At 43.1% G+C, this 22,216-nt stretch overlaps 1 protein-coding gene across 1 annotated transcript in view; it reads right to left on the minus strand.

The window, feature by feature from the left end:
* Positions 1-4,777: 4,777 nt before the first annotated feature.
* The window catches only part of LOC134207765 (programmed cell death protein 4), a 47,854-nt gene continuing 30,415 nt past the window's right edge, over positions 4,778-22,216 (minus strand). The window contains exon 5 of the mRNA XM_062683637.1: positions 4,778-6,751. Coding sequence (XP_062539621.1) covers positions 6,676-6,751 — 76 coding nt within the window. The 3' untranslated portion in view covers positions 4,778-6,675. The remainder of the gene's footprint in view (positions 6,752-22,216) is intronic.

Below are 22,216 nucleotides of genomic sequence, written 5' to 3' on the forward strand. Positions count from 1 at the left end.
CTGGGGTGTCAGGCCATTAGGTCGAAGGCCGTTAGGCCGAAGGCCATTTGGCCGAATGGCCATCAGGACGAATTAGCAAAAAAAGGAAGAAGTGACAAATGAGAAGTTCTTTCTTCACCTTTATTTATTTATTATCAGACTAAGGCCGGAGTGGCCTGTGCTGCACATAAAAGTCTTCTCCATTCAGCTCGGTCCATGGCTGCACCAACCACGCAGTCTGCGGAGGGTCCGCAAATCGTCCTCCACCTGATCGATCCACCTTGCCCGCTGTGCACCTCGCCTTCTTGTTCCCGTCGGATCGTTGTCGAGAACCATTTTCACCGGATTACTGTCCGACATTCTGGCAACGTGCCCGGCCCACCGCAGTCTTCCGATTTTCGCGGTGTGAACGATGGATGGTTCTCCCAACAGCTGATGCAACTCGTGATTCATTCGCCTCCTCCACGTACCGTCCGCCATCTGCACCCCACCATAGATGGTACGCAACACTTTCCTTTCAAAAACTCCCAGTGCGCGTTGGTCCTCCACGAGCATCGTCCAGGTCTCGTGCCCGTAGAGAACTACCGGTCTTATAAGCGTTTTGTAGATAGTCAGTTTGGTACGGCGGCGAACTCTATTCGATCGGAGCGTCTTACGGAGTCCAAAGTACGTACGATTTCCAGCCACTATGCGCCTCCGAATTTCTCTGCTGGTATCGTTATCACCAGTGAGCCCAAGTACACGAATTCTTCAACCACCTCGATTTCGTCACCACCGATAGAAACTCGTGGTGGGTGGCTTACATTGACCTCTCTTGAGCCTCTTCCTATCATGTACTTCGTCTTCGACGTGTTGATGACTAGTCCAATCCGTTTAGCTTCGCTTTTCAGTCTGATGTAGGCTTCCTCCATCCTCTCAAAGTTACGTGCCATGATATCAATGTCGTCGCCGAAACCAAATAACTGGACGGACTTCGTGAAAATCGTACCACTCGTGTCAATCCCTGCCCTTCGTATTACTCCCTCCAAAGCGATGTTGAATAGCAGACACGAGAGACCATCACCTTGCCGTAACCCTCTACGCGTTTCGAAGGGACTCGAGAATGCCCCTGAAACTCGAACTACGCACATCACCCGATCCATCGTCGCCTTGATCAACCAACCGTATCAGTTTATCCGGAAATCCGTTTTCGTGCATTTAGCTGCCATAGCTGGTCCCGATCGATTGTATCATATGCGGCTTTGAGGTCGATAAATAAATGATGTGTGGGCACGTTGTATGGGCACGCTGCGGCAGAACCTCATCCTCCCAAACCTTGGTAATCACCCAGTGCAGCGCTCTAGCCAGTGCTTCAGCACCGTATTTAAACGGCTCTCCTGGTAGTTGGTCAACTCCAGGGGCTTTGTTGTTTTTCAGCCGGTCGATCTCCTCCTGGATTTCCTGGAGATTCTGAGCCGGAAGTCGCATGTCCTGCGCGCGTGCTCCTAGGTTCATTACCATACCGCCACCGTTGTCTGCCATATCGCCATTCAGGTGCTCTTCGTAGTGCTGCCGCCACCTTTGGATCACCTCACGCTCGTTTGTAACAAGATTCCCGTTTATGTCCTTACACATATCGGGCTGTGGCACGTGGCCCTTACGGTGCAACTTCTCATAGAACTTTCGTGCGTTATTAGCGCGGTACAGTTCCTCCGTCTCTTCACGGTCTCGATCTTCCAGCTGGCGCTTTTTCCTCCGGAAAATCGAGTTTTGTCTGTTCCGCGCCCGTTTGTATCGTGCCTCGTTCGCCCTCGTGCGGTGTTGCAGCAATCTCGCCCATGCTGCATTCTTCTCCTCAACTAACTGCTCACATTCGCCGTCATATCAGTCGTTTCTCTTTCTTCACCTTACCCATTTTTTATTCTGCCTTTTTGCATCTTCTTTCTTCCTTCTTCCTTATTCGTTCTTCCTTCTTCTTTTTTCCTTCTTTCTTCTTCCCCCTTCTTCCTTCCTTCTTTCTTCTTCTTTTTTCTTTGTTACTTTCTTTCTTCTTTCTACCATTTTTTCCTTCTTCGATCTTCCTTCTTTTTTTCACCTTCCTTCTTTCTTCTTCCTTCTACTTTCTTTCTTCTTCCTTTTTCTTTATTCTTTTCTTTCTTCTTTCTACCGTTTTTTTCTTCCTTCTTCTTTCTTTCTTCTTTCTTCATTCTTCCTTTTTCCTTCTTTCTTCTTCCTTCTTCCTTTTTTCCTTTTCCTTTCTTCCTTTTTCCTTATTTCATCTTCCTTCTTTCTTCTTCTTTCTTCCTACATCCTTCTTCCTCCTTTTTCCTTTCTACTTCTTGCTCATTGCGCAATACTCACTTCTAACTCCTCAGTTCTCATTCGGCCTAATGACCCAGCATCAGTTTCTGGGTAGTATACCCCAATTCAGCGCTCATTTTGGGTGATTGGTTCGTACGCAGTTACTGCTAATTATCGGCAATTAACTTCTCCTGGCGAAAACTTGCAATTAGTTGATGTACATCGAGCCTTTTATGTTTGTATGGCTTCTTTATGTCGAAAAATAGCTCGTCGATACTTCCGAAGTTTTGTTATCATGAATTAAACGAAAAAAATTAAAGAACAACAACAATATTCTCCCATTATGTTTTGTTATGTATTCAGACCGCATGCTTCCCGCGAATGTTTGTTTATGTTTTAGTTCGTCTTCTAATAAAGTTTTTAATATGTTTATTTTGTATGTGCGCGTTTAACTTATGTGCAACGATGCACTCGAACACCCTGTCGGCGTGTACATAACATGAACCAATACCTCCGCATAGCTTCCGGACTTCTTCCTTTCACACCACACTTGCCTGCGCTGAAGCAGGTGTTCTCCCATTTCGCCATCGTGTGCAAGTGGCTTCCGCCACATCCGGAAACCATAGGAACCCTCTCCTTGTTCAAGGGGATCGGATCATGCACATACTGGCCGGCGTCAATCTGCCCCCGGTGGCCCCCGGAGCGAGGAGCTGGTACTCCTCCACAGCCAACATAAACAGCTCCATTGCGAGGCGCTTTAAAAGAGGGGACAACACGAAAACTCTTCGAAGATCGGTCGCCGAGTTGCTAAACACTGAGTTTAGGGACCATGAGCATCGATACACTGACGGTTTCCTTTCGAGAGAAGGGGTCGGCTTAGGCGTTACTGGGAGCAACCTAACGGTCTCGGACAGCCTTCCTGCACAATGCAGCGTCTTCTCGGCGGAAACCGCAGCTCTGTTGATTGCCGCTACTACCCCTTCCGACCTAGTCCTAGTTTTGACTGATTCCGCTAGTGCCAATGCTGCGCTACAAAGTGACCACGCGAAACATCAATGGATCCAGGCCATCCTTACTGGTGAACAACAATCGACAACTTTCGCTTGGATTCCCGGCACTGTGGGGTGCCAGGCGACGTCACTGCGGACATTCTGCCTGGAGCCGACCACCAAGGCCAGCATTTCACAACATCGGTTCCCTTGGCTGACGTTAAAGCCTGGATCAAAAAAAAATGTCAGACAGGATTGGGAAAACCAATGGGCTGCTTCCAGTACCACACAATTCCGGAAGGTCAATGGATCCACCCTGAAACGACGTGCCCAGTCTGAAGGACCAGCAAGTAATCTCCCGCCTCCGCACCGGCCACACCCGGCGGAAAGCCCTTTCCTACCGTTTGTGACATCTGCGGAGTACAAAACTCAGTGGAATACGTGATCTGCCGATGTCCATAGTTCGACATTCCTCACTCCAGCTACGAAATACCGACAAACATACGAGATGCCCTAGCTGACGACACCGCTCTCTGCTTCCTCAAAGATGGAGGACTGTGCCACCAGATCTAGATCCAGCTTGACTTTCGGGGCACTCCAACCCGGAAATAAGTCCCACCCAGTGCTGTAAGTCCTCACGCTTCCCACAGTCCCCATGGCTGCGTTTCCTTCCTTCCCAACTTCGCTAATATCGTCTCCTCATCTTGATACCAACCTACAAAATCCTGTGTAGCAGGAATACGAAAGCTGTCGCTTTCAGAGTGAGCCACACTTTCTCCGAAGTTTTTTGTTTTATTTTTAAATGCGGTCTGAATTTTGTCATCGCTGATCAGTTTATTGCGGAAATCCTCCGCTCCGAATATTTTTTTTTTTCAAAAGTCCTTCGCTCTGAAAAGTTTTCCCATCTTCGGTCAGTTTCAAGGATCGATGTTATGCGCTAAGGTTGGGTTTCCTATCTGGTTGCAGCGACAATTGGATTCTTGTATACAGAAATAAGTCTGCGACGAAAGACCAGCAACCGGTTGAGCTTCTCAAACATGACAGTAAGCTCGAAAACAAAGGTTCCCCGTAAACCCCCAATCTATCAGCTGTTTCGCTTGCTGTAAAGACGTCCTTCCTCTTCAAGTTTCTCCCGGAGCTGACCGACGACCATACTCTCAATGTGTATGGACGGCAGTAGATCTGGAAGTTGATCATTCGACAAAATTAGAGCTCACATCGGAGGCGTTGGTACGATAGATGGAGACACCTCCGATGTTATGGACGAATTTGAAGACCTCGAATTTCTCCTAGCAGCAGATAATCCTTGAGAAACTCGAGGAAAACTCAGCGGCAAGACATTACTATGAAGAATGGCCATACAAATGAATGGACAAAAATATTGCTTCTCAGATATAAAGAGTATTCGCATAGAGACATTCGCGATGCAAACAAACTGAGAATTCGTTTTAATGAAATAAAAAAACTCGTTTCCCTTTTCAGATAAGGATGTGATACACACTAACCAGCAGTTCCAAAAGTCGTCGGCGTTCAATGTTTTGCATGTTTTTGTTTTTGCTTCATGCAGTTCCCTATAACCTGTCGGGAACCAATATCTATATTATGTCACTGATTTCTTTGTTTTTAAATTTACCTTCAGTACGATATATCATAATTCTTAATGTTTATATGCAACTGTTATCCTTCCTTCAAGTTATAAGAATTAACACTTACGACGATCTTTCTTCTTTTACATTACATTATCCTTCCTTCCTGTGCATCGTTTCGACTCCTATTTTTCCCATCCTGATCGAACTTTCTTTTTCGATTTCAAGTATCTTCCACTAGACAACAGGGAGGGGGACAAGTTCCAGGTTTTGCTATCCGAAAGGCTTACTAATAGTAAGGAAGGGACCACCATTCCTCAGATACTTGCAACGAAACCAAGACAAACCGAAACAATCAATAAAGTGATTCTACAATTTACAAACTAGCGTTTTGTCTCAGTTTCGAGCTTTTCTTTTTCGTGCAATTTTTCCGCTTCATCATCAATCGAGTAAAAGTTCAGGTAGCATTTTTCCATGTGTATTTTTGTTTGCTCTCTATTATTATTCCGAATTCAATGACCTCGAATCAATTTATCATTCCGAACAAAGGTGATTTAGATAGTTTCTGCATGACGTGATGCGATCTCAAAATGACTATGCGCTAATACAAACGATCAAATATGCCGGAACAAGCCAAAAAATGCAATTCTACACTGAAACAAATTTTCTTGGGGTGTGGAACGTATCCTACGTGCTAAAAAAAAGTGTTATTTTCCTTCACTAACTTTGAATCCAATATTGTAGTCTAAAACTTACGAACGCAGAGAATGAGGAACAAACAGACAAATGTTATTGGATCTAAAATGATCTAAAATTGTGTTAAGTTGTTTGAATTTTGCCTACTTGTCTGCTGCGTGGGTCTACTTTGATGAAGTTTTTATATTAGAGTTTTATATTTTAGTGTCACATTTATTCCAAAAAGAAAAAAAAGTAATTCTTGTTAAACAAATATCAAGTGAATAAATGTGCTTTATCCCACCGAGTAATCGTTAATTTTGTTAGTTATACATTTTGTTTTGAATATTTTTTTCATATTGTTCCATATTATAAGATTGTTTCTATGTGTTTTTAATGTAAGCTTAATTTTCTAATTTAGCTTGCTTATATGCTTGAATCTGCTACCATTATCATTCTCATATCATATGTTTTCCACTTACCCCTTACTTCCGTTTCCTGCGATTGCTTGACTGATCTTGTTCCTCGAAAATTTCGCTTTTCATCTCGTAGTATAAGTAGCTAATGGCTAAGTTGCTACTGATCGCACGTGTAAATGTTTGTCTTTGCCTTAGCTGCTAAACAAAGGAAGAGTTTCTCTACGTCGGAATCGGCGCCTTCTCTATTTCCACGTAGCTGCCGTCGATACCGACGCCACCCTTTCCTCCTCACGACAGGTAGATAGTTTGAGTTGTTTCAAATCTCACTCGGTCTCTTCTAATGCTTCATATCAAAATACAATAGTAGGATGCGATCGGTTTTTGTGAAATGTGTAAATCCTTATGTAGATGGTGTGTATAGATTAACAGTATAGATAAGGTTGACTTTCAGTTTTGTTTCGCAGAAAATTTCAATCCGCTCGACTTTGATTGGCGGCAATATTAGCAAACTTCAATCACTTTTTTTTCAATTGCTTCGAAGAGGTTCACCGGACTCCGCTTCCAAATATGCTCAAACAAAATGGATCATTGCTGCCTCGATTTTTTTTCCATTTTTTCTTCTTCATCTCCAAAACAAAAGAGGGGTGGCAGGCAGCGTGAGTGTGTCCCGTTCTCTCGATCCGATACGCTTCACGGGTGCGACCCCCTCGATGCAGATGGCGCTTCATGTGCGCGCACGCAGTCACCTTAAAAGTCGCGGGCAAGCAAATTGACTGGCTTGATGCGGCCACCGTCACCCTCGGAGACGAACCGCTTGCGGCCTCTGGAATTGACAAACATAAATATAGGAAACATTAGCTTAATAATCATTGAATTCAGCCGAAACATGTAAATAAGCGTTTTACATTCGAGGTCGTCTTATTTCATCTACCTATTTAGCAATAGCATTGAATAGCCCAAATTCTTGATAAAGCTCATAATATTATATCAACCTCCCTCCATCCACCCACATGCTTTACATTCCCCGGACCTCTAGGAAAACAAGAGACACACAAGCCGTAAATGGGTATCTGAGTAGCCGGGCCTCGTCGGTGCGGACGCTATAACCCAACCGGAACTGGGGAACAATGCCCGACGCTCGGATGTCATTCCACAAGGACCGGAGTCAGTCTCTGCTGATCTTTATGACAAGCTCAATGTAAGAAGGTTTGGTCTTGCCCTTAAATTGCCCGGCCCCTCCTACAGCGGTACCAGCAGCTGATCGCGACGAGGGACATGCCTTCGAAAGAGCTCTGAGTAAACCTACGCACGTCCTCCTCCAGCGGTCTGCCGAAGTAGGTGAGGACGTTTACCAATTGATCGCAGTTGGAGTATTGGTGAAGGTACCCATCTCTGAGATTGTTGTTGATGACGATTTTTCAACGGTCGCGGTAAGGTTTCAGTGGCTCTTCCCCATAACTGTGGCTTCCATTTACATCCACAAAGGAAAGTTTCCTTGCTAAACAGGCTATAGCAGATTTTCGGAAAGCCGACGCCAGCCTCATCATATTGAACGATGGCTCACCCACCTTCCGTAGATGACTCGTGAGGTCAACCATCGACAGCTCATGTTCAGTCGTGGGTATGCTGCTCTGATCCACGGACATGGACCCTAGAGGTAGCAATCACGCTCCGAATCTCGTGGCGCTTAATAGTCACCGGACAGAGATCGCTCACAGACTACGGTGGATCCTATGACCGAGCAGACTGGGGCAGCTACGGAATTAGAACTGGACCAAAAACCACCAACAACGATTGTCCAACTGAGGTGGTTCTTCGGGCAGCCAAAAACTTCATTCCTAAAACTAGCCCAAAACCAGGAAGAAAAGCTGTCCACAGCAAAGCAAAGAAACAAAGAAAGCGATCATGTACGGGCGCAAGGCGCTAAGAACACTCAAAAGGGCCAAGAATCAACTGTTACCGGATAGCTCAGCGTTGGATAATATGATGATCAGAGAAGTCCGCATGTCCAGGCAATATGGGATACCCCGCCCAGCGGAAAAATTGCCCTCCTTGAGGGATACAAGGAATAGCTAAGCGGCATACTCCCTACGGAATGGAATTCTAGCAACGTGGTATACCCTTTCAAAAAAAAAATAATTGTGCCCTACTCCGTCGAACTCGGAGCACACTCTTTCAAGACCATGAAGGAGGAAATCGAGGTTCCTCAAGGATCCGTGATCGCCGTAACACTTTTTCTGGTGGCCCTGGAAGAGGTGTTTGCTGACCTACCGAAGGGGGGTCTTTACCCAGTTCTAAGCGGACGACATCCTTCTCGTCGCTGTTGGAAAGAACCCAAAAACCGTTAGGAGGAAGGGTCAATCAGCAGCCCAGTCAGCAGGCTACCAAGCGACTGCCAACGAGTATGTACGAGCGCATATCTGCGAGCCCAACCATTGGCCTCCAACAGGACTTCATCCTGTACGGGAGTGCAGAAAAAAACTTCCAGTAATGCAAGTGTTCTTACATAACGCTAAATTTTGTGATTTTGGACCCCCAACCTCCCCCTCGTAACATTTCTTGTATGGAAGGTTTACATTTTTTGTATGGATCGTAATGCTCGAATGGACCCCTCCCTTCCCCTTCAGCGTTACGTAATTTGCGAAAAATCCCCTAACTCGTTGTGAGTGCAAAGCGAGAACAAATATAATCAGGCTAATCTTCCGAAATTGAACCAGGAGCGACCGTTCCACTCGGTACCGTGTACCAAACGTAGTCATCACCAGCCATCTCCTATATGGCTTTCAGCAATTTCCCAGAACTCATCCGGTCCCTCGCGCAGGTCCAGAACCGAACGATAAGATTCGTTTCCTGTCTTCTACCATTCACACCGGCGGGAGTAGAGTGTGCTGAAGCTGGCGTGTTTCCTTTTCGCTACAAGGCTACTTGGGCTCACTGCTGCAGAACAATTCGCTACCTGGAGAAGACCAGGGGTAGTCATGATTCCTGCTGCCTGATCAGCTAAACCAACTTAGTACTCCAGCAACTGTGTCTATACATCTTCGAAGAATCGCTGGTCAATCTTCCGCCAAAAACTGACCTACGCTTAAAAAGCTGCTGAAAAAATAATTGAACAAGCAGCAAGCACAAAGAGACAAGACGAGGACAAGCACCGATCTTCAACAATCCGTTACATATCAAGCATCGGTCTTTCAAGCAGTCGTTGAACCAAGTAAAGATTCTACTTATTTTAATAACTAGGATAATTATATTGATGAAATTCAGTTCGAATAAGATTAATTTTGGGCGAAGTTAGGGCTTGCGAGAGTTATGCGTGAGTTATGCGCTCTTGTATGAATATCTGAAAATATGCCACGAACTGTTAACGATTTCCGAACATCACATTAGCGGGTTGAAGTCGCTGTTATTTTAATGGACGTTAAGCAGAATAACAGCGATCTCAACAATGCTTGTTCGCTCACATGGCCCTCTGGGGACTTCCACATAAGGCTGAATCACACTAGGCTGAAAACTCAAATCACGAAAGGCTGAAAAAGTAAAAATCTTACACAAGGCTCAAAATCGTGAGAAACCGATTTTGGTGGAAGAATTCACATTTGACGTTAATAGCCCCTAGGGGCTCAAATTAAAATAATTCGAAACTTTCTTGCGACTTCTTGTTGTCTTTAAATTTTTATATGGAATTCTCATTTTTTAGTCTGTATCTGTACAGCTCAAAAAATTTGGATGTAACATAAAAAGGAACGAGACTTTATTCCTCTTTATGTCTTATATTTCTTGTATTTGGTTTTTGATTCTTGCCAAGACTACTTTCATAATTTTTATTGTCTATTCTTTATTCTTCACTTTCCTTCCTTCTTCTTTTTCCTTCTTTCTTCCTACTTTCTTCTCTCTTTTCCTTCTTTTTTATTCCCTTTTTCTTGTTTTTCTTCCTCTTCCCTTCTTTCTTCTTCAACCCTTTCTAGTTCCTTCTTCCTGTTTCATTCTCCCTTCTTCGTTCTACCTTATTTCTTCTTAGTTCTTCTTCGACAGTTCTTCCTTCTTAATTCCTCTTTCCTTGTTCCCATTTCCTTCTTCCTTCTCCTGTCTTCCTTGTTCCTTCTTTCTTTTTTGTTTTCTTCTTCTTTCTTCATTCTGTCCTTCTAGCTTTTCCTTATTTTTTCTCCTTTCTTTTTTCCTTGTTTTTTCTTCATTCTACCTTCTTCCTTTCTGTTTTCTTTCATTTACCTACTTCCTTTTCCTAGTTTCTTTTTCCTTACTCCTTTTTCTCTATTCTTTCTTCATTTTACCTTATTCCTTCTTTTATCCTTTTATTCCTCTTCTTTAGTTCGTCATTTCTTCTTCTTCATTTTCGTCCTTGTCCTTTGTTTCTTCATTTTTCTTTTTTTATTTCGTCCTGTTCCTTCTTCCTTCACATTCCTTCCTTTTTTCCTTTTTCCTTCTACCTTCTTCCTTTCATTTTTTTCTTCATTCTTGTTCTTTCTTCCTTCTTTATCCTTCCTTCTTCATTGTTTCTTCTTGCTTCATTATTATTCCTTTTTCCATCTTTATCTTACTTTTTTCCTTCTTCCTTCCACTATGTTCTTTCTTCAATCTTTTATCATTTTTTCTTTTCCCTACTTCCGTCTTGTTTCTCCCTTCTTCCGTCTTCTTTCTTCCTTTTTCCTTCTGTCTTTCTTCTTACTTGTTTCTTCTTGCATCATTCATTCCTTCTTCCATTTTTATCTTACTTTTTCCTTCTTTTATGTTCTTTCTTAAATATTTCATCTTCTTTTCTTCTCCCTTCTTCCGTCTTCTTTCTCCCTTATTCCGTCTTATTCCATCTTCTTCCTTCTGTTTTCTTCCTTCCTTCTTCCCTGTGCAATTTTTGTTCTTTATCCATTACTCTTCGTTATTTATTCTTTATTCTTTACTCTTCATTATTTTCGCGTTATTCTTTATTCTTTACTATTTACTCTTTATTCTTTAGTCTTAATTCTTTCTTTATTCTTTTTTTTTTTCATTATTCTTTATTCTTTATTTGTTATTCTTTGTTCTTTATTCACTATTCAACCACTCAACATGGTTAGTACTACAACTAGTATGGTTGGGATTCATTTCATCCCATCAGACTTTCAGACTTTCAGGATTTCAGCATTTTAAGTTCAGCCTTATGAGTATTCAGTCTTATGAGTTTCAGCTTTTCGTAGGATACCCGCTCTTTGCTAATCTTCAGTTTCTATTCATTTCAAACTTGCCGCTCGCAGGAGGTTGTGGGTTCAATCCTCGGTCCGTTTCATTCCTTCTACTTTGTATCTTTTCATATATTTCTCATGTTCTAGCAATCGCTGGAACTAAAAATGGGCTTTCATACCGTTTCCATCTTCTATCCCTATATCTACACAACTTGATTAGTTCTAGCAGGTTACTGTTAGAATTCGAAATGAGCAAAAAAGCTCGTTTCGGCATCCAATTAGAATATACACCACCCTTTCATTACTATCACATTGGCAACCCGTTAACCAAGACGAACCTCTGCCATAAAACCTAACCCCCAGATTCCAATAAAATTCCGCAGGAACTCGTGGCGAGTGCAGAGGTGTTCTCGGCTTGCAGTGGGCGAGTAACTGCATCATCAGTTCCTTCCCATCCCCGATGACCGTGAGTACGTGGCCAGCGCTGTTATCGACCGTCCAAAATACTAGAGCTCTCGGCCTGTGCACATTGAGGTTGCAGAGCAAAATCCCATGCTTCCATCTATTGGTTCCCTGTGCAATTGCGATTGTTCTGGTCGATCACGGAGTAGCAACTACGAAATGCACGGTCATCATGCTCATGCATGCTCATTTCAAACTTGCCGCTCGCTTGCGGAGTCAATCGAATCTGTATCTTCATTACTTTCATTCACTCCCTTTCGCTTTGAGTAGTATAATTATCACCGAAAAAGCCAATAAATTGATTTCGATAAAGATTCGACTTCCCTTCATTCAGACAACCCACATGAACATCACTCTGATTTGGGTTGTACCCTCCGGCCACGCAAACATCACACGCAACCTGAGCTACGGTGATTTCCGTCGTTCAACTCTTGCCAGCTTTACCATAAGCTCCGAATGCTGAATAATAACCAACGCCGTAACAGCACTACAAAACAATGCTGTCGATGAGCGACACACCATTAACTTTTGTCCAACAATATGAAGACCTGGTCACAAACCATGCAAGTTCTTGGAAAATGGAACACAAAAACGGTTGGAAACGGATTTTTTTAAACATAAATTTGAATCGCTATTCACCTGGACGCATAGAATAACAAATTTGCAGCAGTACCCCTCCGGTCCGACCTAGACTAACACTAGAATAAAACTAAGAACTAGAATAATAAATTAGACTCTGTAAACCACATATTGTTAAAGATCTTTTGGAAGTGGGACAAGGTCTTAACCGAACCGTAGGCACTATGGGTGTCAAATCAGAATCTACAATTGGGGACCGTTACGAAATCATGAAAGATTTTGAATGCTAGTAGCGCCGGGGGAAGCCCATATGGCATAATGCCGTTTGGCATAATGACATTTGGCATAACAACTTAAATGTCTATAGGCATAAAGACCATTTGGCATAATCGTTGAAAAGATGTATCAAATACAATGGGCCGTTTGGCATAACGACAATTTGGCACAACAAAATTAATCGTGAGAAACAGTGTTGTGCTGAATCATTATCAGACGATAATGGTTGCAATTTTCATGTGAAAACTTTTCACGTGAAAACAGTAGGCGAGTTGCCGCCGGCGACAACTTCTCAAATTATGTACTCAAATGATAATAAACACAGAATTTTCATTCAAACATTAATCTTTAATATGATCAGCTAATTGCCAACAGTCCCGTTATACTATTTGGCGTTATGGTTCCATGGTAGTAACGAAAAAGTGTTCAAAATGTAACGGTAAATGCTTCAAATCAAGATACGATTTTCAAACGATTCTTATTCGCTTGATAATTTAAAAGTAAGATAACGGGTAAGTTTTGATCATCCTCGTTTTTTTTTTAATTTGATTTTTCCCAACCCTGATAAGAAAATATGATTTCCATTTTTAGAAGTATGTATTTACCTGGAATAAGGCAAAAGAGTAGGTGACTCCTTAATTAAAAGTATGCATTTGCCCGGACAGGGTGACCACTTAACTTACATTTTAAAATTCCCACCTATTTCCCGACTTTTTTCCGATTTTTTTTTGAGAAATTCCCGTTATAATTTTGAAGATTCCAAATAAAAATGAAAAAAAAAAATGATCTTATTGTATTCTAGAAGTGCTTTTAATTGACGTTTACTGTCAAAAATTTTATCTAATTTTATTGTCACAGGCAATTCTTTAACTATTTTTTTAAGGCTCCTTAGAATATAATCAGCAATGATTCAGTTTCATTGCAAATTTTCGAGCACTATTCGAGTTTGAATTTTGAGAAAAATAGAACAAACTTGCCGGTTTCCCCAGCAGTGTTTGAAAAAAATCATCATTTCATGAAATATTTATGTTGCGTTGAACCTCAATAAAATGACGCCCGAAATAAGGCAAAAAAGTAGATGACTCATTTAAAAGTATGCATTTGCCCGGAAGAACGCAAAATAGTAAATATAATAAAAAGTAAATGACCCCTTCTTCAAAAGTACGCCTTTTTCCGGAAGAAGGCAGAAGACTAGATGACCCATTTTTCAAAAGAACTCAAAGCTCGAAGCGTTTACGATTTCTTTTCAACGCATACGATCGGATTAAAACAAATGAGCTGATGTTTCTATCTTTTAAAGCACACAAGCACACGATTTCTCCTTATAACGAGAAAGCATGCATGCGTTTGGTTGGAAGAATTCTAATGAGTAGATCATTCCTCAATTCAAAGTTTAAAAACTTTAAAAAATCACATTTTTCAGGAATAAGGCAAATTAAGCACATTATTTCTTTTGACGTAGGACTTACGTCTCTCTTTACTATACCGGGTGTCATTTCAAAATTTCTAAATCGGCCGCGTTACGCTGTGTTGAAAGATTTCAAACGTTAATAGCTTTTACCCTAGTGAACAGATTTCTGCAGTTAACCCCTCAATCGACAGCTTTCAAGTATGCCTTTCATATTAATGCTTGATAATATCCGAAAACTTGTTTCAATAGACCTAAAACTGTTTTCAAAGCAAAGCATTGAATTCACGAAAACCTATAAATATGGGTACCGCATCATTCTTGCATCATTCCATTACCACGTTCTGATTGGTGCAGACGTCAACGAATGAGCTCACGCTAGGTCTGCTAAGAAGGCATAAAATAGCGCAGCGCGAATTTTTCCTCTCAATCAATGTAAAGGTGTAGCCATCAGCTGATTTATAATGGTATTATTCTTCGAAAATGCGGAGCTTCGGCGGATTTCCTATGCTATAGTTCATCTTTAGACGTAAACTACGTCTAAGGGGAAGACTCAGATACAGGGTGTAAAACCGAAATTTCCAAATTCGAGACCGTCACGAAATTAGGATAGATTTCAAACGCTAATAGCGTCTTTATCTTTCGGTGGATTTTCGACATTTGCTTATCAATCGATTCAGAAACTCTCCAGCAATTTGCCAATTCTATTGATTCTATTGATTATCAACGTTAAACTATTGAAAATGTTGTTTCTTTCCAAACCGGGTGAAAAATTCAATTCCGTTCATAAATACCCAACATGGACATCAGATTGCAGTAAGGTACGGGCCTTTTGATACACTGCTTCGTTTTCCCTTTGTATAAAAAGCCCCGTGTTTCGCGTGCGCGCGTCATTTTCATTCTGGATGTCACGCCGAGCGGACCAGGGCGTCCAGAAGCGGTCCCAGTGACAACGGCTGTCTCAGCGGTGTGGTGGTGCGGATGAAATTTTTTCGGTCGGTGGTGGTGGCGGTCGTGGAAGCAGCAGCACATCATTTTCATCCGTGTCCCATCTTCGGCAGATCTGGCAATCGACGGCGTTCGTTGAGCCGAATCATTGGATGGCGGTCGCGCAGCCCAGTGGCTGCTGATAAGGCTCATAAGTGGCAATTAATCGGTTCTTTTCAGGACCATCATTATATTTGGGAGGAAGTTGAAATAATTTTCCTAAAGTGCAATCGTTAGGAACTGGAAAATTCTTCGGTGAAATTTTCTAGCGTAATTCGGAGTTATATGATTTTAGTGATTGAGAATGTTTAAATTAGACGAACTTTTGACGTAGGACTTACGTCTCTCTTTACTATACCGGATGTCATTTTAAAATATTCAAATCGACCGCGTTACGCTGTGTTGAAAGATTTTAAACGTTAATAGCGTTCGTCTCAGTGGACGAATTTCTGCGGTAAGCCCCTCAATCGACAGATTTCAAGTATGCCTTTCATGTCCATGCTTGATAAGACCCGAAAAACTTGTTTCAATAGGCATGAAACTGTTTTCAATGAAAAACATTGAGCTCAAGGGAACCTATAAATATGGGTACCGCATAATTCTTGCATCATTCCATTACCACGTTCTGATTGGTGCAGACACCAGCGAATGAGCAGCCGCTGGGTCTGCCGAGAAGCCATAAAATAGGGCAACGCGATTTTTTTTTCGTTCATTCTGACCGGGACAAGAGAAGCAACTGCATCATTGATTGAACAGCACTTTTAATAGGAATGAAGTCTGCACCGACCGCTTTTTCGGCTCGACACCATCGAAGCGACCATCATCAGCCGAAACCTAGCCAGCACATCAGCAGTCCACCCTACAGACCCGACAAAGCAGCAATGCTGAGCAGATACCGGCAGCAGCAGCAGAGTCGAGCCGAGACCGGCCGGCATCGGTGCTGAGCCGAGACAGGCTGAAGAAAAGCCACATGATGCAGCATGTATGTCCAAAAACAAACGGTTCTTCAGAGAGCCAATAATAGAGATCAATATCAATGCTTTCAATACCCTTCGGGATAGAAATTGTACTTGGGTGCCAAATCCAATATTCTAGAGATAAAATTTTATGCGTGATTTTCATAAATAGCGTCAAAACTAACAGTGGATAATTTTTCTGATTTAACCGCGAAGTGGACGAAGTACTTCGCTTGACCATGCCTTTAAAGATTCATAAGATGTCCAAATCTCTCACATAATCTTATTTGGATAAAGAAAACACCGATTACAGCTAAAACATTAATAAACTATCAATCGATTTTTCATCAAATGTTGGATTTTTTGGCATTGATAAAAAAATATGTAGATAAACATTGTTTCCGGGTGTTTCCTTCCTTCTACTACTAACAATGTTGTCTCAGAAAAGAACACGTACTTCTCACCTGAACTGCAATTCTAAGCTCGCTTGCCCGGCTTATTGGCCTGTATCAAGCGAAAAGTCCCGTTAGGAAATAGACGCCAGCAGCGAGCAACAAGCGTAAAAAAGAAGAAGCCCTTCTCGAACGCGTTGATGATGATGACGCTTTGGCTGACAAAGAAGCGGGATACAAGACACTGGCAGATTGGCCCACCAATTGGGAAGCAGAGAAGATTCAAAATAAGGTATAAAAGAAAAGTGCATTCGCTCGCAGAGCATTCAGTCTTTTTTATACCACCACTAGAAATTCGCGGTTATTTGAAAAGATCGTTTTCTTACTTTTGCACTTAGCCTTTTTCAAGGCTCTAAGCGTTAAAAATAATGTTCTCCTCCAGTCGCTATCGCACGGATTAGAGGGCCCTTCAGTGGAAGGGCTGAGATACAGTCTACATCCCCTGCTGAGCCAACTTGTGGTTTATTTCAGGCAGTCCTGAGAAGGTTGCCAGATACTTCCTGATTTTTTTTTTATGATTCTTGTTCGAGGTAGATTTGATTTCTGTGTCGGTTTGATGAGAAGATTTTGCCAAGGAATGGTATTTATTTATTTATTCAGACTAAGGCCAAAGTGGCCTGTGCGGTATATAAGAGTCTCCTCCATTCGGCTCGGTCCATGGCTACACGTCGCCAACCACGCAGTCTACGGAGGGTCCGCAAGTCATCTTCCACCTGATCGATCCACCTTGCCCGCTGCGCACCTCGCCTTCTTGTGCCCGTCGGATCGTTGTCGAGAACCATTTTCACCGGGTTACTGTCCGACATTCTGGCTACGTGCCCGGCCCATCGCAGTCGTCCGATTTTCGCGGTGTGAACGATGGATGGTTCTCCCAACAGCTGATGCAATTCGTGGTTCATTCGCCTCCTCCACGTACCGTCCGCCATCTGCACCCCACCATAGATGGTACGCAGCACTTTCCTTTCGAAAACGCCAAGGAATGGTATGCAACGCCGATTATTTATCTAAAATAGTTGATGTGAGAAATTTGGACATATTATGTATCTTAAAGGCATGGTCAAGTCAAGTCCTACGTCCACTTAGCGGTAATGTCACAGACATTACCCACTGTTCGTTTTTCTTAATTTAAATCCATTTAAATTGAAATTTACCCGGAATCAGCTTCTGCTTAGAGTTTTTATAATTCTTTTTATTTTTATGCCAAATAATCTTAAAATCATTGACTATTTTTCTGTATAATGCCAAACGGTCGGTATGCCAAATGACCTTTATGATTATGCCAAATGGTCCCTGGCTATTCAACTCGTTATTCCAAACGGCATTATGCCAAACGGACTTATGCCATTTGGGGTAGCCCCGTAGCGCCTTTATTTTTCGATGGATTTTGGAGATTTACCCGACAGAGACATTAATTTACAATTTTCTGAAAAAATACGATGTGAATGTATTGGAGGTAACAACTTTTCTTCAATGGGACTCGCATCCATGCCCCTCAGTACGCTACACTGCGTGTTTTTATCCAGCTAATCAACGAAGGACCTCCGTCGGCCTGCGCAATTACTGTATGAGCCCGATTTTCCCAAATTGGACGCATAGTCGAAGCACCCACAATCAATTTCCCAAGCCAATGTTTTCCCATGTTGCAAATTGTTCATCAGCAAATACCGGTGGTCCTTTAAGTGCTATGAAAACATCTGAAGCAATTTCTCGATGCATAAGGAAACGTATTATCGTAGCAGCTGACTCGGAAGGTTGTTTTTCATATCAAATACAAGAAGTTTTGATGCCTAATTTGTTGAAGTAGGTAACAAAACTTTTTAGGGGCCCTCCTTAGCCTAGTGGTAAGATGCGCGGCTATAAAGAAAGACCATGCTGAAAGTGGCTGGGTTCGATTCCCGGTTCCGGGACCATGCTCAGCAATTTCTGGTTTGGAAATTGTCTCGACTTCCCTGGGCATAAAAGTATCATCGTGTTAGCCTCATGATATACGAATGCAAAAATGGTAACTTGGCTTAGAAACCTCGCGGTTAATAACTGTGGAAGTGCTGAATGAACACTAAACAGCGAGGCGGCAATGTCCCAGTGGGGGATGTAATGCCAATAAGAAGAAGAAGAAGACAAAACAAGGGGCAACTAACTCTAAACCTTCGACAGTATCCAGAAATACTAACAAATACTAGCGAAAAACTATGCCGTGCCGTATCTACGGTAAATCGATCAAAGATCCCTGGTTGGGAAAGCATGACACACAACGAAACCCAGTCGATACAATCCACGCAGTTTTAGACAACACGTGATTTTAGTCTCCTTTAAATTCTTAAAAAATCACTGAGCATTTTTTTCCATTACTACTACTTTTTGAGCAATCTTTAGGGCCCAACGTTTCAGTTTGATGGCATTGGAAATATAAAATGCGGTAGGTTTCCTAGAATCTGCAGAAGGTAGAAATCAGGTATTTCCAATATGGAGGAGAACTGTGTTTCATCAACTAACTGACAAACGCCAAAACAACCGAACTAGCAACCGTTTCTTTTGTTTGACGAAAATCGTGGATACTCGAAATATCACGAAATACTATTGCGAGACAATGAGTAATATTATCGCAAATTTTAGAGATTCTTACCCCTTGAGACAAAACTTTATTCCCTTTGAAGCAGTTCGTCACCCGTCCATATGGATCATGCTGTACTGTTGTAAAACTGTTGTAAATTACTCAAAAGGTCCTATATTTACAAGTTTGCTAGATAATCCCTCAATTCCCTACATCATGTTTATTTTCATTGTTTTGTACAATTTCCCTCGTCTTACCTTTTCTAATTGTTTTATGTCCTCGTTGTTCAGTTTTATATATTAAATATTTTGTCATTTAATTGCGTTATTTGGGCGATTTTGTATTTTTCCCTTTTCATCAAAATAAAAACAATAACGCAACTACTGAATCATCGATTGTTGTTGCTATCATTGCCGATGTGCGTTTCCCAGCCGGCAAGCCGGCCGGCCGGTCAATTTGCTACTTCTCTGCACAAATCGTTCCACGTTGCCACATTTTACCAACGTTTATAATTCAATTTCTTTTGCGATTCCTCGCAACCCTCTCACCAAATACTCTGCGCCGCTCTACCGGTGCAAACTGGCGGTGGCCGCACATTCTGGCACGATCGACCAGCCGATATGATGATGGCGTAATACAACAACAACCATCTCGCTAACTACGAGCGGTCTGCGGAGTGCTGTGGAGTGCGGCATACTAAACAGACCAATTTGTTGTTCACCATGGCAGGCCGGCTTAGCTGCGACGAGGCAAGTTGTTCTGAAGTGAGTCTGAGTATGGTAAGAGATGTGGGTTAAGAACACTAACCGTGTCCATAACTGTCGTTGTCGCTTGATGCAGTCACTGTTGAAAAAACGTTCTGGTAAGAATGCAACTTTGGGGAAACTGTGGAGAAGGGGGGAATGTAGCGGCGGTAAATACAAGTACAAGGCGATAAGAGGCCCGTAGCAAGCTTTAGAACCGGTTACCTGACGCGAAGAATCGATTTTCTGTCGTCTTAGCTCATTCTTATTTCTACAATGCTTTCCCGTGGCCACAACTTGTGGTGATCAAATTTGTCATTGTTTATGTTTGAAATTCTGCATATATTGGCTAACAAAAACACAACAAAACAAATTTGGGCATTGCGGCGAAATTGCGCAACAGCCATTCAAAACAGCATAAATTACCACGATGCCGCCGACAATAACAAAAATATTCAAAATTGTTTGGTCTGTCTGGGCCTACAGTGTAATGGTGACAACGTGTGAAAAAGAAGATAAAACCGGCAAAACAGGCAACGTGTTTGTCACCACACCATATAAGATTGTTTACGATTTTTTATTCTTCGGTTGAGCGGATTTCAATTATTGCCAATCTCTTTTCGGGTGCTGTTTGTTTTTAACCTTTCTTTGACCGTGTGTCTAGTTTCTTATTTTTGATTGTTTACCTTCTCGCTGGGCGATCAAAAATGTTTACGACTGAACGCGTTCATCCACGCTGAATCATCGATTGATGATACAGGTGGTACGTGTTTACTGTTTGTCGTTGGATTTGCGACAGAAGATATTTTTAAAATGAAATTAGTTTATATGTAAGAATAACCCCGTTAACGTATCGCAAAAACTGACCATTTTATCTCCCTCTCTTAACTATGTCACACTTTTTGTATCTGAGAATTTTAAAAGGATCGTCACACTTCAGGCAACATCCGGATGGATTCCGGAGGGAATCCTCAACGGATTGTGAAGAGAATTCTCAACGGAATCCAGAGGAAACCCTTAACGGATTGTGGAGGTAATTCTCAACGGATTCCGAAAGGAATCCTCATCGGATTACAGAGGGAATCCTCAATGGATTACGGAGGGAACCCTCAACGGATTACGGGACTCCTTAATAGATTCTGGAGGGACTCCTTAACGGATTTCGGAGGGCTTAACGGATTCCGGAGGGGATCCTCAACGGATTGTGAAGGGAATTCTCAACGGATTCCGGTTGTCCCAATCCCTTAACGGATTGTGGAGGTAATTCTTAACGGATTCCGGAAGGAATCCCCAACGGATTTCGGAGGGATTCCTCAACGGATTGTGGAGGGCTTCTTATGGATTCCGGAGGGACTTCTTAATGGATTCCGGAGGGATTCGTCAACGGATTTCGGAGGGAATCCTTAAGGGAATCCCAAGGAAATTCTAAACAGATTTCGAAGCGCACCCTTAACGGATTCCGGAGGGAAACCTTAACGGATTCGGAGAGAATCCTATACGGATTCCAAAGGGAATTCTGAAGGGATTCCAAAGGGAATTCTCAAGGGATTCCAAAGGGAATTCTCAAGGGATTCCGGAGGGAATCCTCGCCGAATTCCGGAGGGAATCCTCACCGGATTCCGGAGGGAATCCTCACCGGATTCCGTAGAAATCCTCGCCGGATTCCGGAGAGAAACCTCGCCGGATTCCGGAGTGAATCCTCAGCGGATTCCGGAGAGAATTCTCAGTGGATTCCGGAGAGAATCGGCTTCAACAGATCCTGGAGGGAATCCTCAGTGGATTCCGGAGAGAATTCTCAGTGGATTCCGGAGAGAATTCTCAACGGATTCCGGAGGAAATTCTCAACGGATTCCGGAGGGAATCGTCGCCGGATTCCTGATGGAATCCTCGCCGGATTCCGGAGCGAATGCTCACCGAATTCCGGAGGGAATCCTCACCGGATTTTCGGAGGGAATGCCCACCGGATTTTCGGAGGGAATGCCCACCGGATTTTCGGAGGGAATACTTACCGGATTCCGGAGGGAATCCTCACCGGATTCCGGAGGGAATCCTCACCGGATTCCGGAGGGAATCCTCACCGGATTCCGGAGGGAATCCTCACCGGATTCCGGAGGGAATCCTCACCGGATTCCGGAGGGAATCCTCACCGGATTCCGGAGGGAATCCTCACCGGATTCCGGAGGGAATCCTCACCGGATTCCAGGAGGAATCCTCACCGGAGGAATCCTCACCGGATTCCGGAGGAATCCTCACCAGATTCCGGAGGAATCCTCACCAGATTCCGGAGGAATCCTCACCGGATTCTGGAGGAATCCTCGCCGGATTCCCGAGGGAATCCTCACCGGATTCCCGAGGGAATCCTCACCGGATTCCGGAGGGAATCCTCACCGGATTCCGGAGGGAATCCTCACCGGATTCCTCAACGGATTCCAGGAGGGAATCCTCAACGGATTCCAGGAGGGAATCCTCAACGGATTCAGGAGGAATCCTCAACGGATTCAGGAGGAATCCTCAACGGATTCAGGAGGAATCCTCAACGGATTCAGGAGGAATCCTCAACGGATTCAGAAGGGAATCCTCAACGGATTCCAGGAGGGAATCCTCAACGGATTCCAGGAGGGAATCCTCAACGGATTCCAGGAGGGAATCCTCAACGGATTCCAGGAGGGAATCCTCAACGGATTCCTGGAGGGAATCCTC

This window comes from Armigeres subalbatus, chromosome 1 (assembly GCF_024139115.2).
Source record: "Armigeres subalbatus isolate Guangzhou_Male chromosome 1, GZ_Asu_2, whole genome shotgun sequence".
NCBI lineage: Eukaryota > Metazoa > Arthropoda > Insecta > Diptera > Culicidae > Armigeres > Armigeres subalbatus.